Source organism: Mustelus asterias, chromosome 2, assembly GCF_964213995.1.
Source record: "Mustelus asterias chromosome 2, sMusAst1.hap1.1, whole genome shotgun sequence".
Lineage (NCBI taxonomy): Eukaryota > Metazoa > Chordata > Chondrichthyes > Carcharhiniformes > Triakidae > Mustelus > Mustelus asterias.
In genome coordinates, this window is record NC_135802.1 from 12,140,999 (window position 1) to 12,167,786 (window position 26,788).

At 48.1% G+C, this 26,788-nt stretch overlaps 1 protein-coding gene across 2 annotated transcripts in view; it reads left to right on the top strand.

The window, feature by feature from the left end:
* LOC144503037 (vasoactive intestinal polypeptide receptor-like) overlaps nucleotides 1-26,788 on the top strand; it is a 79,075-nt gene that overhangs the window by 27,309 nt on the left and 24,978 nt on the right. For both annotated transcript variants that reach the window (XM_078227550.1, XM_078227542.1), the window contains exons 4-8: nucleotides 2,024-2,124; nucleotides 7,494-7,591; nucleotides 9,760-9,892; nucleotides 21,599-21,752; nucleotides 25,585-25,645. In XM_078227550.1, the coding sequence (XP_078083676.1) occupies nucleotides 2,024-2,124; nucleotides 7,494-7,591; nucleotides 9,760-9,892; nucleotides 21,599-21,752; nucleotides 25,585-25,645 (547 nt within the window). The remainder of the gene's footprint in view (nucleotides 1-2,023; nucleotides 2,125-7,493; nucleotides 7,592-9,759; nucleotides 9,893-21,598; nucleotides 21,753-25,584; nucleotides 25,646-26,788) is intronic.

Below are 26,788 nucleotides of genomic sequence, written 5' to 3' on the forward strand. Positions count from 1 at the left end.
GTTCTATACATCTGCAACATCAGACCCCAACTTTTATACTCTATGCCCCGTCCTATAAAGGCAAGCATGCCATATGCCTTCTTCACCACCTTCTCCACCTGTGACGTCACTTTCAAGGATCTGTGGACTTGCACACCCAGGTCCCTCTGCGTATCTACACCCTTTATGGTTCTGCCATTTATCATATAGCTCCTCCCTACATTATTTCTACCAAAATGCATCACTTCGCATTTATCAGGATTGAACTCCATCTGCCATTTCTTTGCCCAAATTTCCAGCCTATCTATATCCTTCTGTAGCCTCTGACAATGCTCCTCACTATCTGCAAGTCCTGCCAATTTTGTGTCGTCCGCAAACTTACTGATCACCCCAGTTACACCTTCTTCCAGATCATTTATATAAATCACAAACAGCAGAGGTCCCAATACAGAGCCCTGCGGAACACCACTAGCTCGATGGGCCGAATGGCCTCCTTTTGCACCGTAGGGGTTCTATGATTCTGAGTCTTAAGCACAAAGATTTAGGCTGATGCTCCTTGCACAGTGCCGAGGGAGTGCAGCACTGTCAGAATGCCATATTTCAGGTGAGACATTAAACCGATGCCCCATCTGGTGACTCAGGTGGATGGAAAGGATCCCATTTACTGCTATTTTATAGGAAGACATTGAATGAAGCTCCAAAGGAAAAGCGATGAGGATTTTTATTCAATTACCAGAGAGCAACAAGGAGCTGAGAGTTCCTTGATTGCATTCGCCATGACAACACCTCCCCTCAGAGTTAACTTGCCAACCAATCAGCAGTCCTTTTCACCTTTAGTGCGAAGAATGATTGTTTGAAATTTGGTAATTTGATTTATTATTGTCCCATGTATTGGGATGCAGTGTAAAGTATTGTTGTTTCTTGTGCGCTATACAGACAAAGCATACTGTTCATAGAGTACATAGGGGAAAAGGGAAGGATAGGGTGCAATATATTTACCGGGAAGTGGGGGGGGGTGCGGTACTATGCAAAGGTCCGTTGATCTTAGGCGGGATTTTCCAGGTCTGGGGCCAGCGCGGCTGGAAAATCCCACCCATAGTGTTGCAGCTACAGGTAGGGTGTTGAGAAAGGTCAGCTTAATGAGAGACAGGACCATTCAAAAGTCTGACAGCAGCAGGGAAGAAGCTGTTCTTGAGTCGGTTGGTACGTGTCCTCAGGATTTTGCATCTTTTTCCCGATGGAAGAAGGTGGAAGAGAGAATGTCCGGGGTGCGTGGGGTCCTTAATTATCATCGAATCATAGAAGCCTACAGTACAGAAGGAGGCCATTCAGCCCATCAAGTCTGCACTGACCACAATCCCCCTCAGGCCCTATCCCCATAACTTCATGCATTTAGCCTGCTAGTCCCCCTGACACTAAGGGGCAATTTATCATGGCCAATCAACCTGACCCGCATATCTTTGGACTGTTGGAGGAAGCCGGAGCACCTGGAGGAAACCCATGCAGACACTGGGAGAACGTGCAAACTTTGCACAGACAGTGACCCAAGGTGGGAATCGAACCCAGGTTCCTGGCACTGTGAGGCAGCAGTGCTAACCACTGTGCTGCCGTGGCTGCTTTTCCAAGGCAGGGGAAGTGTAGACAGAGTCAATGGATGGGAGCCTGGTTTGCGTGATGGACTGGGCTACATTCGCTATCCTTTGTAGTCCCTTGTGGTCTTGGGCAGAGTAGGAGCCATACCAAGCTGTGATACAACCAGAAAGCATGCTTTCTAGGGTGCATCTGTAAAAGTTGGTGAGAGTCGTAGTGGACATTTTTGTTTGTCCTGATGAGTGTAAGATGAAAAGCTTCAACAACATGTCCCTCTTTTTGACAATATAAGTGTATGTTTTACTTTACCTGCTCTGATCAAACTATTTGTCTTATTGTTGTACTGTGAAGCATCTTGGGACATTTTTCATGTTGAAGAGGCTGTATAAATGCAGATTACTGTCATGTAATTCAGTCCGGAGTTATAACTAAACACAAAATGTTTGCCTTCCAGCTAACGTCAGCCGGAAGTGTACAAGTCAAGGCTGGGCTGATCTCTCCCTCCCCTACATTCTGGCCTGTGGCTACAACAACAGCACAGCATCCAGTCGCGAGGTTTGTCATCTTCCTGTTACTATTCTTCAGGTTAAAGTCCAACAGGTGTGGCGAGACTTCTTACTGTGCTTACCCCAGTCCGATGCCGGCATCTCCACATCATGACTATTCTTCAGCACGTGTTCCCTCCAGCCCCAGTGGGTGACGCACGCAGTAATTCAAAATGGCTGCCTGTGAGTGCCGATCTCCCCCGGCAACAGCCATCGCGGGGAGCGTCAGTGGGCCCGGATTTTCCCTCCATTTGGTGAATCGGGTTAACCTGACTTTCGAAAATGCGAACTTGGCACTGGGCTTTATTTCTAGAATGGAAAAGCAAAGTACTTGTGTTACTTTGCTGAGGCCACACTTGGAGAATTTTGGGCACAGTTTTAGGCTCCATATTGCGAGAAGGATAGGGAGGCACCAGCAAAGGTGCAATACAGAATTACAAGGGTGATTTTTAAAGATTCATTGACAAGATGTGGGTGGCGCTGCCTCGGCCAGCATTTATTGCCCATCCCTAATTGCCCCTTTTATTTGGTTTGATTTATTATTGTCGCATATATTAACATACAGTGAAAAGTATTGTTTCCTGCGCGCTATACAGACAAAACATACCGTTCATAAAGAAGGAAAGAAGGGAGTGCAGAATGTAGTGTTACAATCATAGCTAGGGTGCAGAGAAAGATCAACTTAATGTAAGGTAAGTCCACTCAAGAGTCTGATAGCAGCAGGGAAGAAGCTGTTCTTGAGTCAGTTGGTACGTGACCTCAGACTTTTGTATCTTTTTCCTGAAGGAAGAAGGTGGAAGAGAGAATGTCCGGGGTGTGTGGGGTCTTTGATTATGCTGGCTGCTTTTCCGAGGCAGCGGGGAGTGTAGACAGAGTCGATGGATGGGAGGCTGGTTTGTGTGATGGTTTGGGCTACATTCACAACCTTTTGTAGTTTCTTGCAGTCTTGGGCAGAGCAGGAGCCATACCAAGCTGCGATACAACCAGAAAGAATGCTTTCTATGGTGCATCTGTAAAGGTTGGCTAGAGTCGTAGCTGACATGCCAAATTTCCTTAGTCTTCTGAGAAAGTAGAGGTGTTGGTGGGCTTTCTTAACTATAGTGTCAGCATGGGGGGACCAGGACAGGTTGTTGGTGATCTGGACACCTAAAAACTTGAAGCTCTCGACCCTTTCTACTTCATCCCCATTGATGTAGACAGGAGCATGTTCTCCTTTACGCTTCCTGAAGTCAATCGAGGCGTACAAGATTATGAGGGGCATGGATAGAGTGAATAGGGAGCAGCTATTCCCCTTAGTTGAAGGGTTCAAGGTGAGGGGCAGGAGGTTTAGGGGGGATGTGAGGAAAAATGTTTTTACCCAGAGGGTGGTGACGGCCTGGAATGCGCTGCCTGGGAGGGTGGTGGGGGCGGGATGCCTCACAGCCTTTAAAAAGTACCTGAATGAGCACTTGGCACATCCTAACAAGGCTATGGGCCAAGTGCTGGCCGATGGGATTGGGTGTTTAGGGAGTTCAGGTGTTTCTATTGTGTCGGTGCAGACCTGATGGGCCGAAGGGCCTCGTCCGCACTGTATGATTCTGTGATTCTATGAATATCCACTTTAGTTTAGAAGAATAAGAGGTGATCTACTGAAAATACAACATCCTGAGGGGATTTGACAGGGCAGATACATGGAGGATATGTTTCCTCTTGTGGGAGAGACTAAAACGAAGGGAAGCAGTTTAAAAATATGAGGCCTCCCTTTTAAGACAGAGATGAGGAAAATCTTTTCTCCCAAAAGGTTGCTGGTGCGTGGAATTCTCTTCAGGGAGTAGTGGAGACTGGGTCTCTCAATTTATTCATAAGAACATAGGAATTAGGAGCGAGAGTTGGCAATTCAGCCCTTCGAGCCTGCTCTGTCACCCTATCTGATCACGGCTGATCTCCATCTCATCCTAACTCCCCTTCCCTGCCTTTTCCCCACAGCCCTTTATCCCACATTTGATCAAATATTTATCTATTGCTTTCTTGAATCAATCATGGAAAAGCTAGGGTGGCACAGTGGTTAGCACTACTGCCTCACAGCTCCAGGGACCTGGGTTCGATTCCCGGCTTGGGTCACTGTCTGTGCGGAGTTTGCACGTTCTCCCCTCCAGAAGGAGGCCATTCAGCCCATCGTGTCAGCGCCGACTCTCCGAATGAGCAATTCACTTTGTGCCATTCTCCCAGCCTCCCCGCCCTGGCCCCCGTAGCATGCTTCCTTTTCAGCTAACAGTCTGAATGCCTTAAAATAAAGAATAATAAAAAAAATCTTGAGGGCTGATTCACCACGCCCCAGCAGGGAGAGAAGGCATGGAAAATCCGGGCCTACTCTGATCAGCGAAAGCTTCACCTCGAAGGCCAAAAGATTCTTCACAGGCAAAACAATAAAAAAAAAATTAACCCAGCCAGCTGAGTTTTTAAAATAACGCTTGTTAAACGATTTACTGCCGTGACGAGCTTTTCCCAGCTGCCTGGCAGAAAGCACTTACGCACAAGCGCTGATTTCTGTGGAGTTTATATGTTTATGGATTAGCTAACCAGACACACCTTCGAACAACCGCACACGCAATTTCTGCTGATCCCTGTCAGAGAGAAAGTCCGGAATGTTCTCATCGCGAACTAGCAGCTGTTGAGTGCTCAGAGGGGACATGTATTATTCTTCCTTTGTGTTCAGCTGACCGCGTCAAGAAGCAATCTATCTGAACCATTTTAACAGCGATTGCTACCATTATACATAACAACACTCATTATTAAACTAGAAAGAGCGCTGAAGAGATTTACTAGGATGCTAGCGGGACTTGATGGATTGAGCTATAAGGAGAGGCTGGATAGACTGGGACCTTTTTCTCTGGAGCGTAGGAGGCTGAGGGGTGATCTTATAGAGGTCTATAAAATAATGAGGGGCACAGATCAGCTAGATAGTCAATATCTTTTCCCAAAGGTAGGAGAGTCTAAAACTAGAGGGCATAGGTTTAAGGTGAGAGGGGAGAGATACAAAAGTGTCCAGAGGGGCAATCTTTTCACAGATCTGGAATGAGCTGCCAGAGGCAGTAGTATTGGTGGGTACGATTTTGTCTTTTAAAAAGCATTCAGACAGTTATGTGGGTAAGATGGGTATAGAGGGATATGGGCCAAATGTGATCAATTATGACTAGCTTAGTGGTTAAAAGAAAGGGCAGCTTGGGCCGAAGGGCCTGTTTCCATGCTGTAAACCTCTATGACTCAACACCTTCCGTTCGATGGTGAGGTAAACTTACATATGAGTGTGCATTAGGGTTGCCATTTTCCTGGCGGTTTCATCACATGACCTGCCATCTCCAACCCTCCTATTCCAGCATTTATTGCCCATCCCTCATTGTCCTCCAACTGAGTGACCTGCTGGGCCATTTCAGAGGGCAGTTAAGAGTCAACCACATGCCAGAACTTCAAGAGAGTCAGGGGTCAGAGGTAAATGTAGTGGCCATCACTAAGGAGAAGGTGCTATAGAAGCTGGAAGGCCTGAAGGTGGATAAATCACCTGGACCGGATGGACTACACCCCAGGGTTCGGATGGAGATCACTGAGGAGACTGTGGAGGCATTGGTGGCGATCTTTCAGGAATCACTGGAGACAGGGAGGGTCCCAGAGGACTGGAAAGTAGCTCATGTAACACCGCTGTTTAAGAAGGGAGGGAGGCAGAAATTGGGAAACTATAGGCCAGTTAGCCTGACCTCGTTCGTGGGTAAGATCTTGGAGTCCATTATTAAGGATGAAATTGTGGATTACTTGGAAATGCATGATAAAATAGGGCTGAGTCAGCATGGTTTCATTGAAGGGAGGCCATGTCTGACAAATCTGTTAGAATTATTTGAGATAATGAAGTTAGACAAAGGAGAGCCAGTGAATGTAATTTATTTGGATTTCCAGAAAGCCTTTGACAAGGTGCCTTACAGGAGGCTGCTCAATAAGCGAAGGGTCAGTGGTGTTAGAGGCAAGGTACTGGCATGGATAGAGGATGGGCTGACTGGCAGAAGGGAGGGAGTGGGGATAAAGGGGTCTTTTTCAGGATGGCAGATGGTGACGAGTGGTGTTCCACAGGGGTCAGTGTTGGGACCACAACTTTTCACTATATATAATAATGATCTGGAAGATGGAACTGAAGGCACTGTTGCTAAATTTGGTGATGATACAAAGATATGTAGAGGGACGGGTAGCATTGAGGAAGCCGGCGGGGGGTTGCAGAAGGACTTGGACAGGTTAGGAGAGTGAGCAAAGAAGTGGCAGATGGAATACAATGTGGAAAAGAGTGAGTTTATGCACTTTGGCAGCAAGGATAGATGCACAGTCTATTTTCTAAATGGGGAAAGGATATCTGAAGCACAAAGGGACTTGGGAGTCCCGGTTCAGGCAAGGTACCCCGGCTAGATAGAGTGGATAGGGAGAATCCACTTGCCTTGGCAAAGGGGTCAATAATCAAGCGGGGGGTTACTGAAATAAAACTACAGGCACAAACCCTCGACGTTCGCACAATATCTAGAGATGGGCTTGAAGTACCTCACAGGGCTCAGGTTGAAAAGTGGGATTAGAATAAAGAAAATTACAGCACAGGGACAGGCCCTTCGGCCCTCCAAGCCTGCGCCAACCATGCTGCCCGACTGAACTAAAATCCCCTACCCTTCCGGGGACCGTATCCCTCTATTCCCATCCTATTCATGTATTTGTCCAGACACCCCTTAAAAGTCACTACCGTATCCGCTCCCACTACCTCCCCGGCAGCGAGTTCCAGGCACCAACCACCCTCTGTGTACAAAAAAAAACTGGATGACTCTTTTTTTTTTCGCCAGTACAGATACGATGTTTTTTTTAAATTCATGGTATGTGGGTATTGTCGGCTGGGCCAGCATTTATTGCCCATCCCTAATTGCCCTCGAATAGAGTGTCTCGCTCGGCCATTTCAGAGGGCAGTTGAGAGTCAACCACATTGCTGTGGCTCTGGAGTCACATGTAGGCCAGACCAGGTAAGGACGGCAGATTTCCTTCCCTGAAGGACATTAGTGAACCAGATGTGTTTTTCCGACAATCGACAATGGTTTCATGGTCATCAGGAGATTCTTAACTCCAGATTTTTTTATTCAATTCAAATTTCGCCATCTGCCGTGGTGGGATTCGAACCCGAGTCTCTGGAGTACTAGCCCAGTGACAATACTAGGCCACTACCTCCTTCTGTAGCATACGTTTTCTGTGTCCAAGCCTAACTCGGTTGATGTTGTGTCAAGCATGCCCCGGGATGGTGGAGTGGGAAGCAGACACCTCCCTGTTCTCCCTGTCAGCAGAATGGAAGACAATACGACTGAGTGAATGCTTCTTTCTCCCCCTCAGAGAGAATTCTACGGAGCAGTGAAGACCAGTTACACCATTGGCTACAGCTTGTCTCTCTTTTCCCTGACGGCTGCTATGATCATCCTTTGTATTTTCAGGTAGGAAAGTTTTTGGTGTGGTGATCCCTCCTTTCTGATGTTACAGCAGTGACCAATGCTCCGTGCACTCTGGGGACATCCTGAGGCTGTCAAAGGTGCTATATGAATGCACACCTTTTTGTTTTATTCCTTCATAGGACATGGGTGTCGCTGGCTAGGCCAGCATTTATTGTCCATCCCTAATTGCCCCTTGAGAAGGTGGTGGTGGTGAGCTGCCTTCTAGAACCGCTGCAGTCCATGTGGTGTAGGTACACCCACAGTGCTGTTAGAGAGGGAATTCAAGGATTTTGACCCAGCAACAGTGAAGGAACGGTGATATATTTCCAAGTCGGGATGATGAATGACTTGGAGGGGAATCTCCAGGTGGTGGTGTTCCCTGGTATCTGCTGCCCTTGTCCTTCTGGACGGTGGCGGCCGTGGGTTTGGAAGGTGCTGTCAAATTTTGTATGGTGGCACAGTGGTTAGCACTACTGCCTCACAGCGCCAGGGACACGGGTTCAATTCCCGGCTCGGGTCACTGTCTGTATGGAGTTTGCACATTCTCCCCGTGTCTGCGTGGGTTTCCTCTGGGTGCTCTGGCTTTCTCCCGCAGTCTGAAAGACGTGCTGGTTAGATGCATTGGCCATGCTAAATTTCCCTCAGTGTACCCGAACAGGCACCGGAGTGTGGCGACTAGGGGATTTTCACAGTAACTTCGTTGCAGTGTTAATGTAAGCCTGACTTGTGACTAATAAATAAACTTAACTTTTTTTAATTTCCTTCCCAATCTCTGGCAGAGGTTTCCGTTGAGAGGGGCACATGGAGTCATAGAGCTTTACAGTGTGGAAACAGGCCCTTCGGCCCAACTTGTCCATGCCGTCCAGTTTTACCATTCAGCTAGTCCCAATTGCCCGCTGGCATCAAGCTCAGTTTTGAAACCAGTGTGAAACTGACTGTTCCTTCCCAACAGAACAAATTAAAATTCTGTTTAATGATCGGAAACTCACTTGGTTGACAAATCAGGTGTCAGGATTCAATGTGTGATAAGGAGTACTCCACCTCAATAGGCCGTACAGAAAGTCAGAATCTCCTTCACTCCTGGCCATGTTTTATTTGTGGGCAGTCAGGTGGAGACACGTGTAGGCTGGACTGTGATGCTCTATACAGTTAAATAGCCGCCCAGCTGGGTGGGCTTGCTGATACAGAATGACCATTGGAGCGAGGTATTGGAGGGTGTTGCTCACTCACAGGAGAGCTGGGAGAAAAGCAGAATCAAAGGCCTTGCAGCCGCCACGAGCCATCACAGCCAGCATTCTCCGATCTCGCCCACTCCACTGCCAGCGGAAAAAGAGAATTTGGCCCTCCAAAACTCCATTCACTGCAGCGGGACTGGAGAATGCCAGCCGCGGGCAAGCCCCAAAAATGCCAGCCACAGGCGAGGCCGGAGGATGCCAGCTGCGGGCAATTTCTGAGCTGAAGCACCTCAAAATACACTTGACTGACAACCACAAAGGCCAATCAATGCTCATGGGAAAGATGGGCGGGGCTTTCATCAATCTGTGCGAGACACGACCTTTGACTTTGGGCAGTTTGGAGTCGAGTGAGCTAAAAGCGGGAGGTGATGGGGCCATTTGCTCTCATTTAAAGTCAACATTACCCCACAGAATTACATCAAATAGAAACATAGAAGCTAGGAGCAGGAGGAGGCCATTCGGCCCTTCGAGCCTGCTCCGCCATTCATCACAATCATGGCTGATCGTCCAACTCAATAGCCTCATCCTGCTTTCTCCCCATAACCTTTGATCCCGTTCGCCCCAAGTGCTATATCCAGCCGCCTCTTGAATACATTCAACGTTTTGGCATCAACTACTTCAGGTATAGAAAACAGGCATAGATGGTGGCCATTCCACCCATCAATGCTATGCTGGCTTTGTGTGGAGCAAGCCAGTCAGTTACATCCCCCTACTCGATCCCAGTAGCCTGGCAAGTTTATTTCCTTCAAAAACACATTCAATTTCTTTGTAAAAGCACTGATTGTCTCGGCTTCCACTAGCCTCCTGGTTCTGGTTTGCCCACTGTCGTTTCCTGTTTACTTGCCCTGTTGCGTGTTACGGAGCTGTGGTTATTTAACGATTATCCCCTCCATCCTGGCCACTAATGCAATCATCCCTCTTGGTTTTTTCCTGCAGGAAGTTGCACTGTACACGGAATTACATCCACATGCATTTGTTCATGTCCTTCATCCTGAGAGCCGCCGCTGTCTTCATCAAGGACTTTGTCCTGTTCAAAGCTCATGAATCAAGCCCTTGCCCGATGGTCTCGGTGAGTGCAGGCTATAGTGAAGAGTAACGGAGGGGTTTGACACTCTGGCTCAGGCCTGTCCCAATCCTTTCACTCGATCGACCATGTTTGCATATCTTTCTCACCTCAGGAGCTGATCAACAAATTTCAGAAAGATAAAGTTTGGCACAACAAGAAACTGAATTTCAAAAGTTAATCTGAATCACAGAATCCTACAGTGCGGAAGAGACGCTTCGGCCCATCGAGTCTGCACTGACATGTGAAATGCCCTGACCTGCCCACCTAATCCCACTTGCCAGCACTTGGCCCATAGCCCTGAATGTTAGGATGTGCCAAGTGCCCATCCAGGTACTTTTTAAAGGATGTGAGGCAACCCGCCTCCACCACCCTCCCAGGCAGCGCATTCCAGACCGTCACCACCCTCAGGGTCAAACGATTTTCCTCAAATACCCCTAAACCTCCCACCCCTCACCTTCAACCTGTGTCCCCTTATAACTGACCCTTCAACTAAGGGGAACAGCTGCTCCCTATCCACTCTGTCCATGCCCCTCATAATTCTGTACACCTCGATCAGGTCGCCCCTCAGTCTTCTCCAACGAAAACAACCCAAGCCTACCCAACCTCCCTTCCTAACTTAAATATTCCATCCCAGGCAGCATCCTGGTAAATCTCCTCTGCACCCCCTCCAGTGCGTTCACATCCTTCCTATAACGTGGTGACCAGAACTGTGTTGAGAAAAGTAAAACATGCTGATCAGAAATACAGCAATGCCGTAGCAATAAATTCTTAAGGTGAGAAAGAGTAATTAAAAAGTAAGTGTAAGAGGGTCAGTGTTTGTGGCGGGGGGAGTGCGGGCGGGGGGAGTGTGAATGGGGGAGCCCTCTAAATTCAAGCTGTATATCTTTCTAAAAGTGGGGATTCTGAACTGTGGTTGCTTTCTCCAGATGTGGGCATACCAGCTGTTTGTACTTTCCTTCACTGACCGAGATCTAAACAAGGGAACTATGCTGGAACATTAGTTAGGTCTGTAATGTCCCAGTTATGTTAGGGGGTGTGGGTTCTAGCAGAAAAAGAAAAGACTTGGTTTGCACGCTTAGATTCAAACACACACAACAGGTTTTTATTGAGGAGCTGCTCCCTCTCTCCACTGCAAAATGCAAAACTGAAAGTAAAACAGCAGCCTGAGCGCACACCACAATGACATCACCATCAAATCATGTGATCAGCTCTTGAAGCAACCTTTTTTAAATATATGCGGAGCATACAGGAGGCAGAGTGTGTGATAGACACTAGTTACAGGGAGGTTGTCACACCACAGGTTCAGACAGGTAGATGGGTGACTGCCAGGAGAAGCAGGCAGGTGGTGCAGGAATTTCCTGTGGCTATTCCCCTTTCAAACAGGTATATCATTTTGGATGCCGTTGAGGGGGATAGCCTGTCAGGGGGAGATACCAGCAGCAGCCAAGCCTGTGACACCACAGCTGGTTCTGCTGTGGGACAGGGTCGAGCAAAGAGCAAGCGAGCAGTAGTAATAGGAGACTCGCTAGTTAGAGGCACAGACAGGCATTTCTGTGGCAACAATCGAGACTCCAGGATGGTGTGTTGCCTCCCTGGTGCCAGGGTCAAGGACGTCTCTGAGTGATCGCAGGACATTCTTAAGGGGGAGGGTGAGCAGCCAGAGGTCGTTGTACATATTGGTACCAACGGCATAGATAGGAAAAGAGATGAGGTCTGGAAGTGTGAATATAGAAAGTTAGGCAGAAGGCTAAAGGGCAGGACCTCGAAGGTAATAATTTCAGGACAATTACCGGTGCCACGTGCTAGTGAGAGTATGAATAGGAGGATTAGGCAGATGAATGCGTGGCTTGAGAGCTGGGGCAGGGATTTAGATTTTTGGATCATTGGGATCTTTTCTGGGGCAGGGCTGACCTGTTCAAGAGGGATGGGTTACACCTGAACTGGAGGGGGACTAACAGCCTGGCAGGGAGATTTGCTAGAGCCACTCGGGAGGGTTTAAACTATTTTGGCAGGGGGGTGGGACCCAAAGCAGTGGGGAGACAGAAGAGAAGCGTGAGGACAGCACAGAAGTTAAAGAGAGCACATTAAGTAGTAAAGGCAGTGTCAGTAATCCTAGTACCAGACAGATCAGGCAAAAGCAGGACAGAGAGCAAGGGAAGTCCAGATTAAACTGCATTTATTTCAATGCAAGAGGCCTGACGGGCAAGGCAGATGAACTCAGGGCATGGATGGGTACATGGGTCTAGGATACTATAGCAATTACTGAAACATGGCTAAGGGAGGGACAGGACTAGCAGCTCAATGTTCCAGGGTACAGATGCTGTAGGAAAGATAGAACAGGAGGTAAGAGAGGAAGGGGAGTTGCACTTTTGATTACGGAAAGCATCACGGCCATACTGAGAGGGGATATATCCGAGGGTTCGGCCACTGAGTCTATATGGGTAGAACTGAGAAATAAGAAGGGGGAAATCACTTTGATAGGGTTGTACTATAGGCCCCCAAATAGTCAGCGGGAAATTGAGGAGCAAATATGTAAGGAGATTTCAGATAGCTCCAAGAAAAATAGGGTGGTAATGGTCAGAGATTTTAATTTCCCAACATTGACTGGGACAGCCATAGTATTAGAGGGTTGGATGGAGAGAAATTTGTTGAGTGTATTCAGGAGGAATTTCTCATTCAGTCTGTGGATGGCCCGACTCGAGAGGGAGCAAAACTTGACCACCTCTTGGGAAATAAGGAAGGGAAGGTGACAGAAGTGTTAGTGAGGGATCACTTTGGGACCAGTGATCATAATTCTATTAGTTTTAAGATAGTTATGGAGAATGATAGGTCTGTCCCAAAAGTTAAAATTCTAAATTGGGGCAAAGCCAATTTTGATGGTATCAGGCAGGAGCTTCCAAAGGTTAATTGGGGAAGTCTGTGGGAAGGCAGAGGGACGTCTGGTAAGTGGGAGGCTTTCAAAAGTGTGTTAACCAGGGTTCAGCGTAAACACATTCCTCTTAGAGTGAAGGGCAAGGCTGGCAGAAGTCAGGAACCCTGGATGACTCGGGATATTGAGGCCCTGGTCAAGAAGAAGAAAGAGGTACCTGACATGCATCGGCAGCTGGGATCAAATGAATCTCTTGAAGAGTATAGGGAGTGTAGGAGCAGAGTTAAGAGAGAAATCAGGAGGGCAAAAAGGGGACACGAGATTGTTTTGGCAGATAAGGCAAAGGAGAATCCAAAGAGCTTCTACAAATACATAAAGGGCAAAAGATTAACAAGGGAGAGAGTAGGGCCTCTTAAGGATCAACAAGGTCATCTATGTGCGGATCCACAAGAGATGGGTGAGATCCTAAATGAATATTTCTCATCAGCATTTACTGTTGAGAAAAGCATGGATATTAGGGAGCTTGGGGAAATAAATAGTGATGTCTTGAGGAGTATACCTATTATAGAGAAGGAGATGCAGGAAGTCTTAAAGTGCATCAAGGTAGATAAATCCCCGGGACCTGATGAACTGTATCCCAGGACATTGTGGGAGGCAAGGGAGGAAATTGCGGGTCATAGAATCCTACAGTGCAGAAAGAGGCCATTCGGCCCGTCGAGTCTGCACCGACCACAATCCCACCCAGGCCCTATCCCCCTACATATTTACCCACTAATCCCTCTAACCTATGTATCCCTGAATACTAAGGGCAATTTAGAATGGCCAATCAATCTAGCACGCACATCTTTGGACTGTGAGAGGAAACCGGAGCACCCGGAGGAAACCCACGCAGACACAGGGAGAATGTGCAAACTTCACACAGTGACCCGAGCCGGGATTCGAACCCAGTTCCCTGGAGCTGTGAAGCAGCAGTGCTAACCACTGTGCTACCGTGTCGCCTACCGGGTCCCCTCGCCGAGATATTGAATCATCGATAGTCACGGGTGAGGTGCCTGAAGATTGGAGGGTGGCAAATGTTGTGCCTTTGTTTAAAAAGGGCTGCAGGGAAAAGCCTGGGAACTACAGGCCAGTGAGCCTCACATCTGCGGTGGATAAATTGTTGGAAGGTATTTTGAGAGACAGGATCTACAGGCATTTAGAGATGCAAGGACTGATTAGGGACAGTCAGCATGGCTTTGTGAGTGGAAAATCATGTCTCACAAATTTGATTGAGTTTTTTGAAGGGGTAACCAAGAAGGTAGATGAGGGCAGTGCAGTTGATGTTATCTACGTGGACTTTAGCAAGGCTTTTGACAAGGTACCGCATGATAGGTTGTTGCATAAGGTTAAATCTCACGGGATCCAGGGTGAGGTATCTAAATGGATACAAAATTGGCTTCTTGACAGAAGCCAGAGGGTGGTTGTAGAGTGTTGTTTTCCAAACTGGAGGCCTGTGACCAGCGGTGTGCCTCAGGGATCAGTGCTGGGTCCACTGTTATTTGTCATTTATATTAATGATTTGGATGAGAATATAGGAGGCATGGTTAGTAAGTTTGCAGATGACACCAAGATTGATGGCATAGTGGACAGTGAAGAAAGTTACCTCCAATTGCAATGGGATCTTGATCAATTGGGCCAGTGGGCTGACGAATGGCAGATGGAGTTTAATTCAGACAAATGCGAGGTGATGCATTTTGGTAGATTGAACCAGGGCAGGACTTACTCAGTTAATGGTAGGGTGTTGGGGAGAGTTACAGAACAAAGAGATCTTGGGGTACATGTTCATAGCTCCTTGAAAGTGGAGTCACAGAGTGGTGAAGAAGGCATTCGGCATGCTTGGTTTCATCGGTCAAAACATTGAATACGGGAGTTGAGATGCCTTGTTGAAGTTGTACAAGACTTTGGTAAGGCCACACTTGGAATACTGTGTACAGTTCTGCTCACCCTATTATAGAAAGGATATTATTAAACTAGAAAGAGTGCAGAAAAAAAAGGGCAGCATGGACCAGTTGGGCCGAAGGGCCCACCACCCTCTTCTTTGATGATATGAGTCTTTCTTTGTTTGTATGAATTGGAAGTGGCCACTGGCAGAAGACTGCGATCGAATTCATGTATAGTTTTCTTTCCGGATGGTGGCTGGGGAGGGGTGGTGATCGGAGGGAGGTGAGGAGAGGGAAGACTACACTGTTCCATTGCAGTGATTGGAATAGCTGGGCAGCTTTGCGCAGGGAATGTTTTGTTCCTTTCAGCTGTGGGTAACTCAATCCGGTGTTAATGTGCAGCAAAGTGACATTTTGGCAAGGAGAGAAATTCCAAGTCTGGAACACTATGCTTATTTTTCTATGCCTGACGAGTAATCTTGTACCTGTTACTTTCTTAACCCTGTCCAGGCCCACCACTGGATGTAGTCAGAGCACACTCAGCCCAGGGACTGTATGTCATCTTGAGTTGTGGCAACATGTACTGAGCGCAGTGCTGCAGTGGGATCTGATCCCGAGGCATTGGTGAAAATCCATGGCATGCGAAATGGAATCGGGAAATACTTGCATTTTCCTGTCCGTTGGATACTTAGTTTTGTTTTGGAAGAATCCTGGTCCAGATTTTTAAAATTTAAATTTCACCATCCACCATGGTGGGATTTGAACCCAGATTCCCGGAACATTTCTCTGGGTCATAGAATCCGATGTGGAGATGCCGGCGTTGGACTGGGGTAAACACAGTAAGAAGTTTAACAACACCAGGTTAAAGTCCAACAGGTTTATTTGGCCTTTGCTACCAAATAAACCTGTTGGACTTTAACCTGGTGTTGTTAAACTTCTTACTCATAGAATCCCTCCAGGGCAGAAGGAGGCCATTCAGCCCATCGGGTTTAGGGGAAAAGATAAGGTCAACACCTTTTCCCAAAGGTAGGGAAGTCTAAAACTAGAGGGCATAGGTTTAAGGTAAGAGGGGAGAGATACAAAAGTGTCCAGAGGGGCAATTTTTTCACAGAGGATGGTGAGTGTCTGGAACAAGCTGCCAGAGGTAGTAGTAGAGGCGGGTACAATTTTGTCTTTTAAAAAGCATTTAGACAGTTACATGGGTAAGATGGGTATAGAGAGATATGGGCCAAAAGTGGGCAATTGGGACTAGCTTAGTGGTTAAAACTGGGTGATGAGAGGCAATGCAACATTCTTACACAGCTCGACAGGGTGGCACCAGGAAGGGTGTTTCCCCCTGGTTAGAGGGTGCATGTGGAAAATTAAAGGACAGTGTCAGGATAATAAGTAGGACATCGAGGACTGACACGAGGAGGAATCTCTTTCAAAGAACAAAGAACAATACAGCACAGGAACAGGCCCTTCGGCCCTCCAAGCCCGCGCCGCTCCCCGGTCCAGGATTGAATCCTGAATCCAGGATCCCCGCCCAATTTTCCAGCCTATCTACATACCAATATCCTATCCACCGAGCTGTCCCTCACAGCTACGATGCTTTGTTCATCACAACCTATTAACTCACCCCCACCCCCCCATTCCAGACCATGTGATCTCCAGGGAGGGGCGAAAACCCAGAGTGAAAAACCCCAGGGCCAATATGGGGAAAAAAAATCTGGGAAATTCCTCTCCGACCCCCTGAGGCGATCGAAACGAGTCCAGGAGATCACAATGGCCCCGATCGGAAAATGCTTCCCAACCCTAGTCATTTCCACTTCCACGAACACCATATGAATTCCCTGCCCCCGAGACAGGTTCCCAACTATCCGCAGTCTCACTCTGTACTGGCACCAGCAAGATGATCATAGAATGAAGCCTTGAAACGAGAAACCAGGAACAATTAGCCCGCGCCACTCCCTGGTCCAAACTAGACCACTCTTTTGTATCCCTCCATTCCCACTCCGTTCATATAGCTGTCTAGATAAGTCTTAAACGTTCCCAGTGTGTCCGCCTCCACCACCTTGCCCGGCAACACATTCCAGGCCCCCACGACCCTCTGTGTGAAATATGTCCTTCTGATATCTGTGTTAAACCTCCCCCCCTTCACCTTGAACCTATGACCCCTCGTGAACGTCACCACCGACCCGGGGAAAAGCTTCCCACCGTTCACCCTATCTATGCCTTTCATAATTTTATACACCTCTATTAAGTCTCCCCTCATCCTCCGTCTTTCCAGGGAGAACAACCCCAGTTTACCCAATCTCTCCTCATAACCAAGCCCCTCCATACCAGGCAACATCCTGGTAAACCTCCTCTGTACTCTCTCCAAAGCCTCCACGTCCTTCTGGTAGTGTGGCGACCAGAACTGGACGCAGTATTCCAAATGCGGCCGAACCAACGTTCTATACATCTGCAACATCAGACCCCAACTTTTATACTCTATGCCCCGTCCTATAAAGGCAAGCATGCCATATGCCTTCTTCACCACCTTCTCCACCTGTGACGTCACCTTCAAAGATCTGTGGACTTGCACACCCAGGTCCCTCTGCGTCTCTACACCCTTTATGGTTCTTCCATTTATCGTGTAGCTCCTCCCTACATTATTCCCACCAAAATGCATCACTTCGCATTTATCAGGATTGAACTCCATCTGCCATTTCCTTGCCCAAATTTCCAGCCTATCTATATCCTTCTGTAGCCTCTGACAACGTTCCTCACTATCTGCAAGTCCTGCCAGTTTTGTGTCGTCCGCAAACTTACTGATCACCCCAGTTACTCCTTCTTCCAGATCATTTATATAAATCACAAACAGCAGAGGTCCCAATACAGAGCCCTGCGGTACACCACTAGTCACAGGCCTCCAGCCGGAAAAAGACCCTTCCACTACCACCCTCTGTCTTCTATGACCAAGCCAGTTCTCCACCCATCTAGCCACCTCCCCCTTTATCCCATGGGATTCCTCAGAGAGTTGGTGAATCTTTGGAATTCTTGACCCCAGCGGGGCTGTGTGGAGTCTCAGTCACTGAGTATGTTCAAAGCAGAGATCGATAGATTTCTAAATGTTAAAGATATCGAGGGATGTGGGGGGTTATTGGGGGAAACTGGCATTGAGGTAGAAGGTCAGCCATGACCATGGGATGTCTCCAAGCGCTTCACAGCCAATGAAGTACTCTTTATGTTGAGCCACTGGTGTAACCTAGTGTGGCTTTTGCTACCAAATAAACCTATTGGACTTTAACCTGGTGTTGTTAAACTTCTTACTAACCTAGGAAACACAATGCAGCAAATGTGTGCACAGCAAGCTCCCAGAAGCAGCAATATGCTAATGTCCAGATAAACTGTTTGTGTGAATTTTGTTTGAGGGATAGATTCTGACACTGCAGATGGTCCCCTTTTCAAAAAGGCTCACTTGTATATAACCAAGAATTTAACATCACATCCAAAAGACAGCGCAGCACTAGGGGGAGACAGTGGCAAGGTGGTATTGTCACTGACCTCGTCATCCCATGACCCAGGGTAATGTTCCGGGAATCTGGGTTCAAATCCCACCATGGCGGATGGTGAAATTTAAATTTTAAAAATCTGGACCAGGATTCTCCCAAAACAAAACTAAGTATCCAATTGACAGGAAAACGCAAGTATTTCCCACCTGTTTTTTTTTTAGCATACTTACCAGAGTGAATCTTCCACACTCTGAGCACTGCAGAGTGCCTCAGCGGGAAAATCAGGGGGCGAGGCCTATTCCCGCCCGAGAGGCCGGCAGCATAACATGGAGCGGGCCACTGCGCAGGTGTCGCCAGAGCAGAGATTGGCGCATGCGGATTGTCCCCTCCCCTCCCCCTCCACAACCGCTGGTCTCCCGATCGCTGGCTAGCCCCGCAACCACCCATTCCCCCCCAATCGGTGGCCTTCCAGACCTCCCCATCCGCCCGATCGCTAGCCTACTGGACATCTCCAGGCCAACCCCGATCTGCTCACCCTCCTTTTCCCCCCCCCCCCCGCCCCTCCAGCCAGCCCCACCTTGATGACCAGCCCTGATACTGACCCTACGGCCAGCCCCGGTCACCTCCTGCCTCCCCCTCCCACTGCTCCTACTTGCAGAGTGGCAGCGGGTTTTCTCCCACACCCCCCCCCCCCCCCCCCCCCCACCCGACCGATCCCCACCCCCTCTGGCCCCACCTCCTTGGCACTGCCTGGTGCCCGGTGGACAGTGCCAATTTGTCCCTTGGGCAGTGCCAGGGTGCCAGTCTGGCAAAGTCCAAGGGGCACCTCCCCTCTTGCCTCTGACCTCCCGGGGGGTAGGGGGGGGGGTGCTCAATGGCCTCTGTCCCCACTGATGAGGATGCCTGTTCCCCATTAATGGGGATCAGTTGTAAATCCCACTGGCGGGAACCACTCCTGGTGGTGGAGTGTGGGATGGGGGAGAGACCCGAGCGGTCCCTGGGAATAACGTTCCAGACCTATTATTCATATGGAAATTGCAATTTCCATATGATAATCAGCTCCGTGCCGATTTGCGCTTAGAAAAAGGGCTTGGAAGACTCACGACTAACTGAACTTTGACCTGCAAGTGGCCATTCGAACCCAGGGGCCATTTTCTTTCTCCTGTCAAACATTGAGAAGCACGAAGCAGAGAATTAAACAATTGACTAGCGAGCCAGATAACAGAGTCTGCTCATTGGTGGAGGATGAACGAGGTTAGTTAAATATTAGCCTCATCAACAGCTCCCTGGTTCGGGATCTGTCAAAAACGCAGGAAAATTATTCTCTTTGTTCTCCCAGAGGCCTATTCAAACAGTCAAAATTTCCAAGTTTGATATCCCAGATGAAACCGTGGAGAGGGAGATCAAAGTAGGCTGTGGTTCCTTTTATCACGGCATGGTGCCCCGAATTAATTGACAGCAGTGACACAGAATTGTCGACCCCCATGCCACTGGAGGTTTTTTTTACGCATCATTTACCATCCAAATAGCCACTGTCAAACATACTTCCCAGCATGAAGAAGATAAGCAGGACGCCATTCGTTCCATCAGCCTATTGCCAGCCCTTTGGAAGAACTATCCAATTAGTCCCCTAGCCTGGCTCCAGCTCCCTAACCCTGCAAATCCTTTTATGTATCCCTTCAAAACTCCTTTTGATGGGATCTGCTTTAAGTTCATAAGAGATAGGAGCAGAATTAGGCCATTCGGCCCATCGAGTCTGCTTCACCATTCGATCATGGCTGATACCTTTGACAAGGTACCGCATGGTAGGTTGTTGCATAAGGTTAAATCTCACGTGATCCAGGGTGAGGTATCTAAATGGATACAAAATTGGCTTCTTGACAGAGGGTAGTTGTAGAGAGTTGTTTTTCAAAATGGAGGCCTGTGACCAGCGGTGTGCCTCAGGAATCAGTGCTGGGTCCACTGTTATTTGTCACTTATATTAATGATTTGGATAAGAATATAGGGGGCATGGTTAGTACGTTTGCAGATGACACTAAGATTGGTGGCATAGTGGACAGTGAAGAAAGTTATCTCCAATTGCAACAGGATCTTGATCAATTGGGCCAGTGGGCTGACAAATGGCAGATGGAGTTTAATTTAGACAAATGCGAGGTGATGCATTTTGGTAGATTGAACCAGGGCAGGACTTACTCAGTTAATGGTAGGGCGTTGGGGAGAGTTACAGAACAAAGAGATCTAGGAGTACATGTTCATAGCTCCTTGAAAGTGGAATCACAGGTGGACAGAGTGGTGAAGAAGGCATTCGGCATGCATGGTTTCATCGGTCAGAACATTGAATACAGGAGCTGGAATGTCTTGTTGAAGTTGTACAAGACATTGGTAAGGCCACACTTGGAATACTGTGTGCAATTCTGGTCACCCTATTATAGAAAGGATATTATTAAACTAGAAAGAGTGCAGAAAAGATTTACTAGGATGCTTCCGGGACTTGATGGATTGAGTTATAAGGAGCGTAGGAGGCTGAGGGGTGATCTTGTAGAGGTCTATAAAATAATGAGGGGCACAGATCAGCTTGGTATCTTTTCCCAAAGGTAGTGGAGTCTAAAACTAGAGGGCATAGGTTTAAGGTGAGAGGGGAGAGATACAAAAGTGTTCAGAGGGGCAATTTTTTCACAGAGGGTGGTGAGTGTCTGGAACAAGCTGCCAGAGGTAGTAGTAGAGGCGGGTACAATTTTGTCTTTTAAAAAGCATTTAGATAGTTACATGGGTACGATGGGTATAGAGGGATATGGGCCAAATGCGGGCAATTGGGATTAGCTTAGGGGTTTTTAAAAAAAGGGCGGCGTGGACAAGTTGGGCCGAAAGGCCTGTTCCCATGCTGTAAACCTCTATGACTCTATATGCTCCTCATCCCCATTTTCCTGCCTTCTCCCTGTAACTCTTCAACCCATTACCAATTAAAAATCTGTCCAACTCCTCCTTAAATTTACTCACTGTCCCAGCATCCACCGCACTTTGGGGCAGCGAATTCCACAGATTTGGGAGAAGTAGTTTCTCCTCAACTCTGTTTTAAATTTGCTACCCCTTATCCTAAGACTATGACCTCTCATCCTAGAATGCCACAGGAAGCATCCGCTCGTGGGGCATTCTAATCACCCTTTCAGCTGGCACATTCCAGATCCGGCATGGTGGCACAGTGGTTAGCACTGCTGCCTCACAGCGCCAGGGACCCAGATTCCAGCCTCGGGTGACTGACTGTGTAGAGTTTGCACGTTCTCCCCGTGCCTGCGTGGGTTTCCCCCAGGATGCTGACAGTGGCGGGGACTCAGCAATGGTAGTGTCATTGAATGATGAGGGGTGGTGGTTAGATGGTCATTGCCTGGCACTTGTGTGGCATGAATGTTACATCCTGTTTATGATCCATTTCTCTTGTTCACCCCAGGTTGGTTGTAAGGCTGCAGTGGTGTTCTTTCAATACTGCATCATGGCAAACTTCTTCTGGCTTCTCGTGGAAGGTCTCTACTTGCATACGTTGCTTGTAATATCATTCTTCTCGGAGAGAAAGTATTTCTGGTGGTACATATTCATCGGCTGGGGTAAGGTCAAGAAATCAGCCTGACCAATTCTTCCATTTTTTTTTGTTTAATTCATTCATGGGACATGGGCATCGCTGGCTGGGCCCAGCATTTATTGCCCATCCCTAGTTGCCCTTGGAGGGCAGTTGAGAATCAACCACATTGCTGTGGCTCTGGAGTCACATGTAGGCCAGACCGGGTAAGGATGGCAGATTTCCTTCCCTAAAGGACATCAGTGAACCCAGATGGGTTTTTCCGACAATCGACAATGGTTTCATGGTCATCAGTAGATTCTTAATTCCAGATATTTTTTATTGAATTCAAATTCCAGGTGCTCCAGTTTCCTCCCACAGTACAAAGATGTGCGGGTTAGGTGGATTGGCCGTGCTAAATTGCCCCTTAGTGTCAAGGGGACTAGCTAGGGTAAATGCATGGGGTTGTGGAGATAGGGCCTGGGTGGGATTGTGGTCGGTGCAGACTTGGTGGGCCGAATGGCCTCCTTCTGCACTGTAAGATTCTATGATTCTATCTGCCGTGGTGGGATTTGAACCTGGGTCCCCAGAACATTAGCTGAGTTTCTGGATTGCTAGTCTGGCGATAATACCACTAGGCCATCACCTCCCCTTCTATGTGTCACTTGGGCCTGGCTAAGTTGTGTGTGATTGATGTGCATAGGATTGGAGGGGGCCTCAGACCCTCAGGGAGTGCTTGAAGCCTAAAGATGGATGCTCGTTGGCGAATGAGTACGGCAGTGTGGCAGCTATGCTACTGGAGTAAAGAATCCAAATAACGCGAGTTCAAATACCCACCCGGGGCAGTTTGAACATTTGGGTTCAGTTCTGAAATAAGTCAACAGAGACCGGTGTCCCTTCACCAGATTCCCTTTTATTTACAAACTCTAGTAAAGTTCATTGAATGTTACAAGCTCTGAGTCAGCAGTGCCAGGAGACCTGACAGTCCCAGTTATATACAAAGAACAAAGAACATTTCAGCACAGGAACAGGCCCTTCAGCCCTCCAAACCTGCACCGATTACGTTGTCCTATCTAGACCAACCACCTGTATCCCTCTATTCCCCATCTATTCATCTGTCTATCTAGATAGTTCTTAAATGTCACGAGCACGTCTATCTCAACCACCTCACTTGGCAGTGCATTCCAGGCCCCCCCCCACCCTCTGTGTAAAAATCCACCCCCGCCCATCTCCACTGAACCTTTCCCCCCCTTACCTTGAACTTGTGCCCCCTTGTGATGACTTCAGTCAGGCAAATGTGGTTGGCCTGTTAGAGTATGAACTCCTTGATTGAGCCCTTGCACAAAAAGATGTCCCTGATTGAGTCCTAATTGTGGCCCAATCAGGGAGCCTCATGTTCCCTTTTTAAAGCAGGTGTGTCAGTCTCTCTGCCTGCTGAAGTAGGGAGCACACAGAGAGCACTCTGTTGTATAGTATACCTTGTAAATAAAGGAACTTTTGGTGACGGGACCTTCACCTCCATCGATTCATTACACCCTTGTAATTATCGTTTCTGCCCTAGGAAAAAGCTTCCAACTGTTCACCCTATCTATGCCCCTCATAATTTTATAAACTTTTATCAGGCCATCCCTCAGCCTCCATCTTTCCAGAGAGAACATTCCCAGTTTATTCAATCTCTCCTCATAGCTAATACCCTCCATACCGGGCAACATCCTGGTAAACCTTCTCTGTGCTCTCTCCAAAGCCACCACATCCTTCTGGTGGTGTATATACACACACTAAGACTCCCTGATTGGTCAGGCAATAATCGCAATCAAGGAGCTCATATTCCAAGAGTCCAACCTCAATGGCCTTACTGAAGTCATTATCGGTTCAAAACGTTTTCAGCGAAGGTGCTGATTTATCAGAACCGAGCTGGGAGAAGCCACCTGGTTCACTTCAGGAAAGGGGCTCTGCCATCGTCACGGCGACCAGGCCTATCTGTTACTTCATCCCCACCAATGTGGTCGACTCTGAAGTGTCGCCACAGCCCACTCAGTTCTATCAGAAGAACCATCACTGTCTTGGGGTAAATATGAGGTTGGGTAATAGATGCCAGTCTTGCCAGCGACGCCCACCTCCCAAGAATGAATGAAAAAAGGGGCGGCATGGACAAGTTGGGCCGAAGGGCCTGTTCCCATGATGTAAACCTCTATGACTCTAATGAATGAAAGGGCAATAGGATCTGGAGAGTTCAAATGATTATTGAAACCCGCCTGGAGAGACGGTGGTGTAGTGGTAATGTTGCTGGACTAGTAATCCAGAGACTCGGGCTAATGCTCTGGGGACACAGGTTCAAATCCCACCAAGGCAGCTGGTGGAATTTAAATTTTAATTCACTAATGGTACCTGTGGAACCCATTGTCGATTGTCATAAAAACCCAGTCTCTTCCATTGCTCAGTCAGGTTACTCAGTCTCTGTGCTTCGATTGTGGTTTTGACAGTACACAGCTAAGAGTTGTGTTGGGAAGGGAATGCCAGTGTCACAGGTAACCGCAGCGAGTGGATCTGGTGTGGGATGGCGACTGGCCACTCCGACAAAAACATACAAGGAAAATAAATCTGATTCCAACGCCGGAATTATACCACCCCGCCCGCCATCGAATCGGAGCGGGCGAGGGGCAGACAACGGAAATGTCTGTTGACCTCGGAAGGGAATTTCCAGTCTCGTTCAAGTGAGGCCGTAAAGTCCCGCCCCATGTCTTTATATAGAATCCCTACAGTGCAGAAGGAGGCCATTCGGCCCATCAAGCCTGCACCGACAACAATCCGACCCAGGCCCTAGCATAACCCCATATATTTAACCTGCTAATCCCCGTGCTAAATTGACCCCATCAACCTAACCCACACATCCTTGGGAGGAAATCGGAGCACCCAGACGAAACCCACGCAGACATGGGGTGAATATGCAAACTTCACACAGACAGTGACCCAAGCCGGGAATTGAACCCCGGTCCCTGGCGCTGTGAGGCAGAATGCTAACCACTGTGCCACCGCAAAATTCCACCATCTGCCGTGGCGGGATTCAAACCCAAGTCTCAGAACATTAGTTGAGTTTCTGTATTAATAGTCTAGCGATAATACCACTAGGCCATCGCCTCCCAGGATGGGAATGTCATGGCGCCCAGGGACCCAGGTTCCATTCCGGACTCGGGTGTCTGGCTGTGTGTGGAGTTTGCACATTCGCCCCGTGTCGGCGTGGGTTTCCTCCGGGTGCTCCAGTTTCCTCCCACACTCCAAAGATGTCAGGTTAGGTTGATTGACCATGTTAAATTGCCCCTTAGTGTCGGGGGATTAATAGGATAAATATATGAGGTTACAGGGATGGGGCCTGGGTGGGATTGTGGTCGGTGCAGACTCGATGGGCCGAATGGTCGCCTTCTGCACTGTAGGGATTCTGTGATTCTATGGATGTCTCTGGCAAGGTCAACATTTGTCCCTTATAAAGGTGGTGATGTGCTGCCTTTATGAACAGCTGCAGCCCTTGTGGTGTAGGTACACCCACAGTGCTGTTAGGGAGGGTGTTCCAGTATTTTGACCCAGCGACTGCAAAGGAACGGCGATATATTTCCAAGTCAGGTTGGTGAGTGCCTTGGAGGGGAACTTGCAGGTGGTGGCCTATCTGCTGCCCTTGTCCTTCTAGGGGTAGAGGTTAGGGGTTTGGAAGGTGCTGTCGAAGGAGCCCCTTGCTGCAGTGTGTCTCGTAGACGGTGCATACTGCGGCCACTGTTCATCAGTGGTGGAGGGAATGGTGATTTAAACATGTGAATGCGATGAAGATTAAACAGCCGGTTTTGTCCTGGATGGTGTCTGAAGTAAAGTCATCTTGAACTTTTTGACAGGGACTCCGATGCTGTTAATCGTCACTTGGACCATCACTCGAGTCTATTACGATGATGTTGGGTAAGTTCAGACTGAAACACTCAGATACACGGCAGCTTTTAAAAATTTAAGCATGGTGGTTTTCCATTTCCATCTGAAATGTTTGTAAAGAGGCTTAAACCAGTTCTCAGAAAGCAGGGGTGCAAGGAGTGAGCTACAGGGCGCACAAAGCTGGGCAAGTGGGGCTCTCCACTGCCCCTCGCTGATTGCGAGAGCTTGGAACATTTGTTGATTCATTTCACTGAAGCAGCGTGAGCGTTGGAGAATTAGCATTGGGGAGGGAGGGGGTGCACTGCGGGAGGAGGGTGGAGTGGGGAGGGCTGTTGGGGGCGGGCAGCAAGGGAAGCAGGGAATGGGTCGCTGGATTTCCACAGAAGACTCCTGCTATGAATCTGACCCTGTAAGTATAATATGATGGCGCAGTGAGAATGTCACTGGACTCGTAACACAGCTTAATACTCTGAGGACATGGGTTCAAATCCCACCATGGCAGCTATTCAAATTTAAATTCAAGTAATAAAAAACTGGAACTAATAGCTAGTATAGATTAGAATCATAGAATCCCTACAGTGCAAAAGGAAGCCATTTGGCCCATCGAGTCTGCACCAACAACAATCCCACCCAGGTCCAATCCCTGTAACCCCATCTATTTACCCTGCTAATCTCCCTGACACTAAGGAGCAATTTAGCACGGCCAATCAACTTTAGCAGTACATCTATGGATTGTGGGAGGAAACCGGAGCACCCGGAGGAAACCCACACGGACACTGGGAGAATGTGCAAACTCCACACAGACAGTGACCCGAACCGGGAATCAAACCTGGGTCCCTGGTGCTGTGAGGCAGCAGTGCTAACCACTGTGCACAGTTTAACCGATTCAGAGGTTAAACCCGGTTACGCTACATTGGCCCAAGTATATTGCAGGAACATTTGTGCTACACAGGTGCCACTCACCATCTCCAACAAGGGAGAATCTATCCACCTCCCCTTGACATTACCATCACTGAATCCCCCCACTATCAACATCCTGGGGGTTACCATTGTGACTTTCTTATCCCTTTTAAGAATGTTTTTTTTAAATCCTGCTCTCTGCAGTTGTAAGCAGACCTTTTTCAGTTTGGTTTCATTGCTGAGAAGTTTTCTGCAAGGGGCCCTTAATGTCAG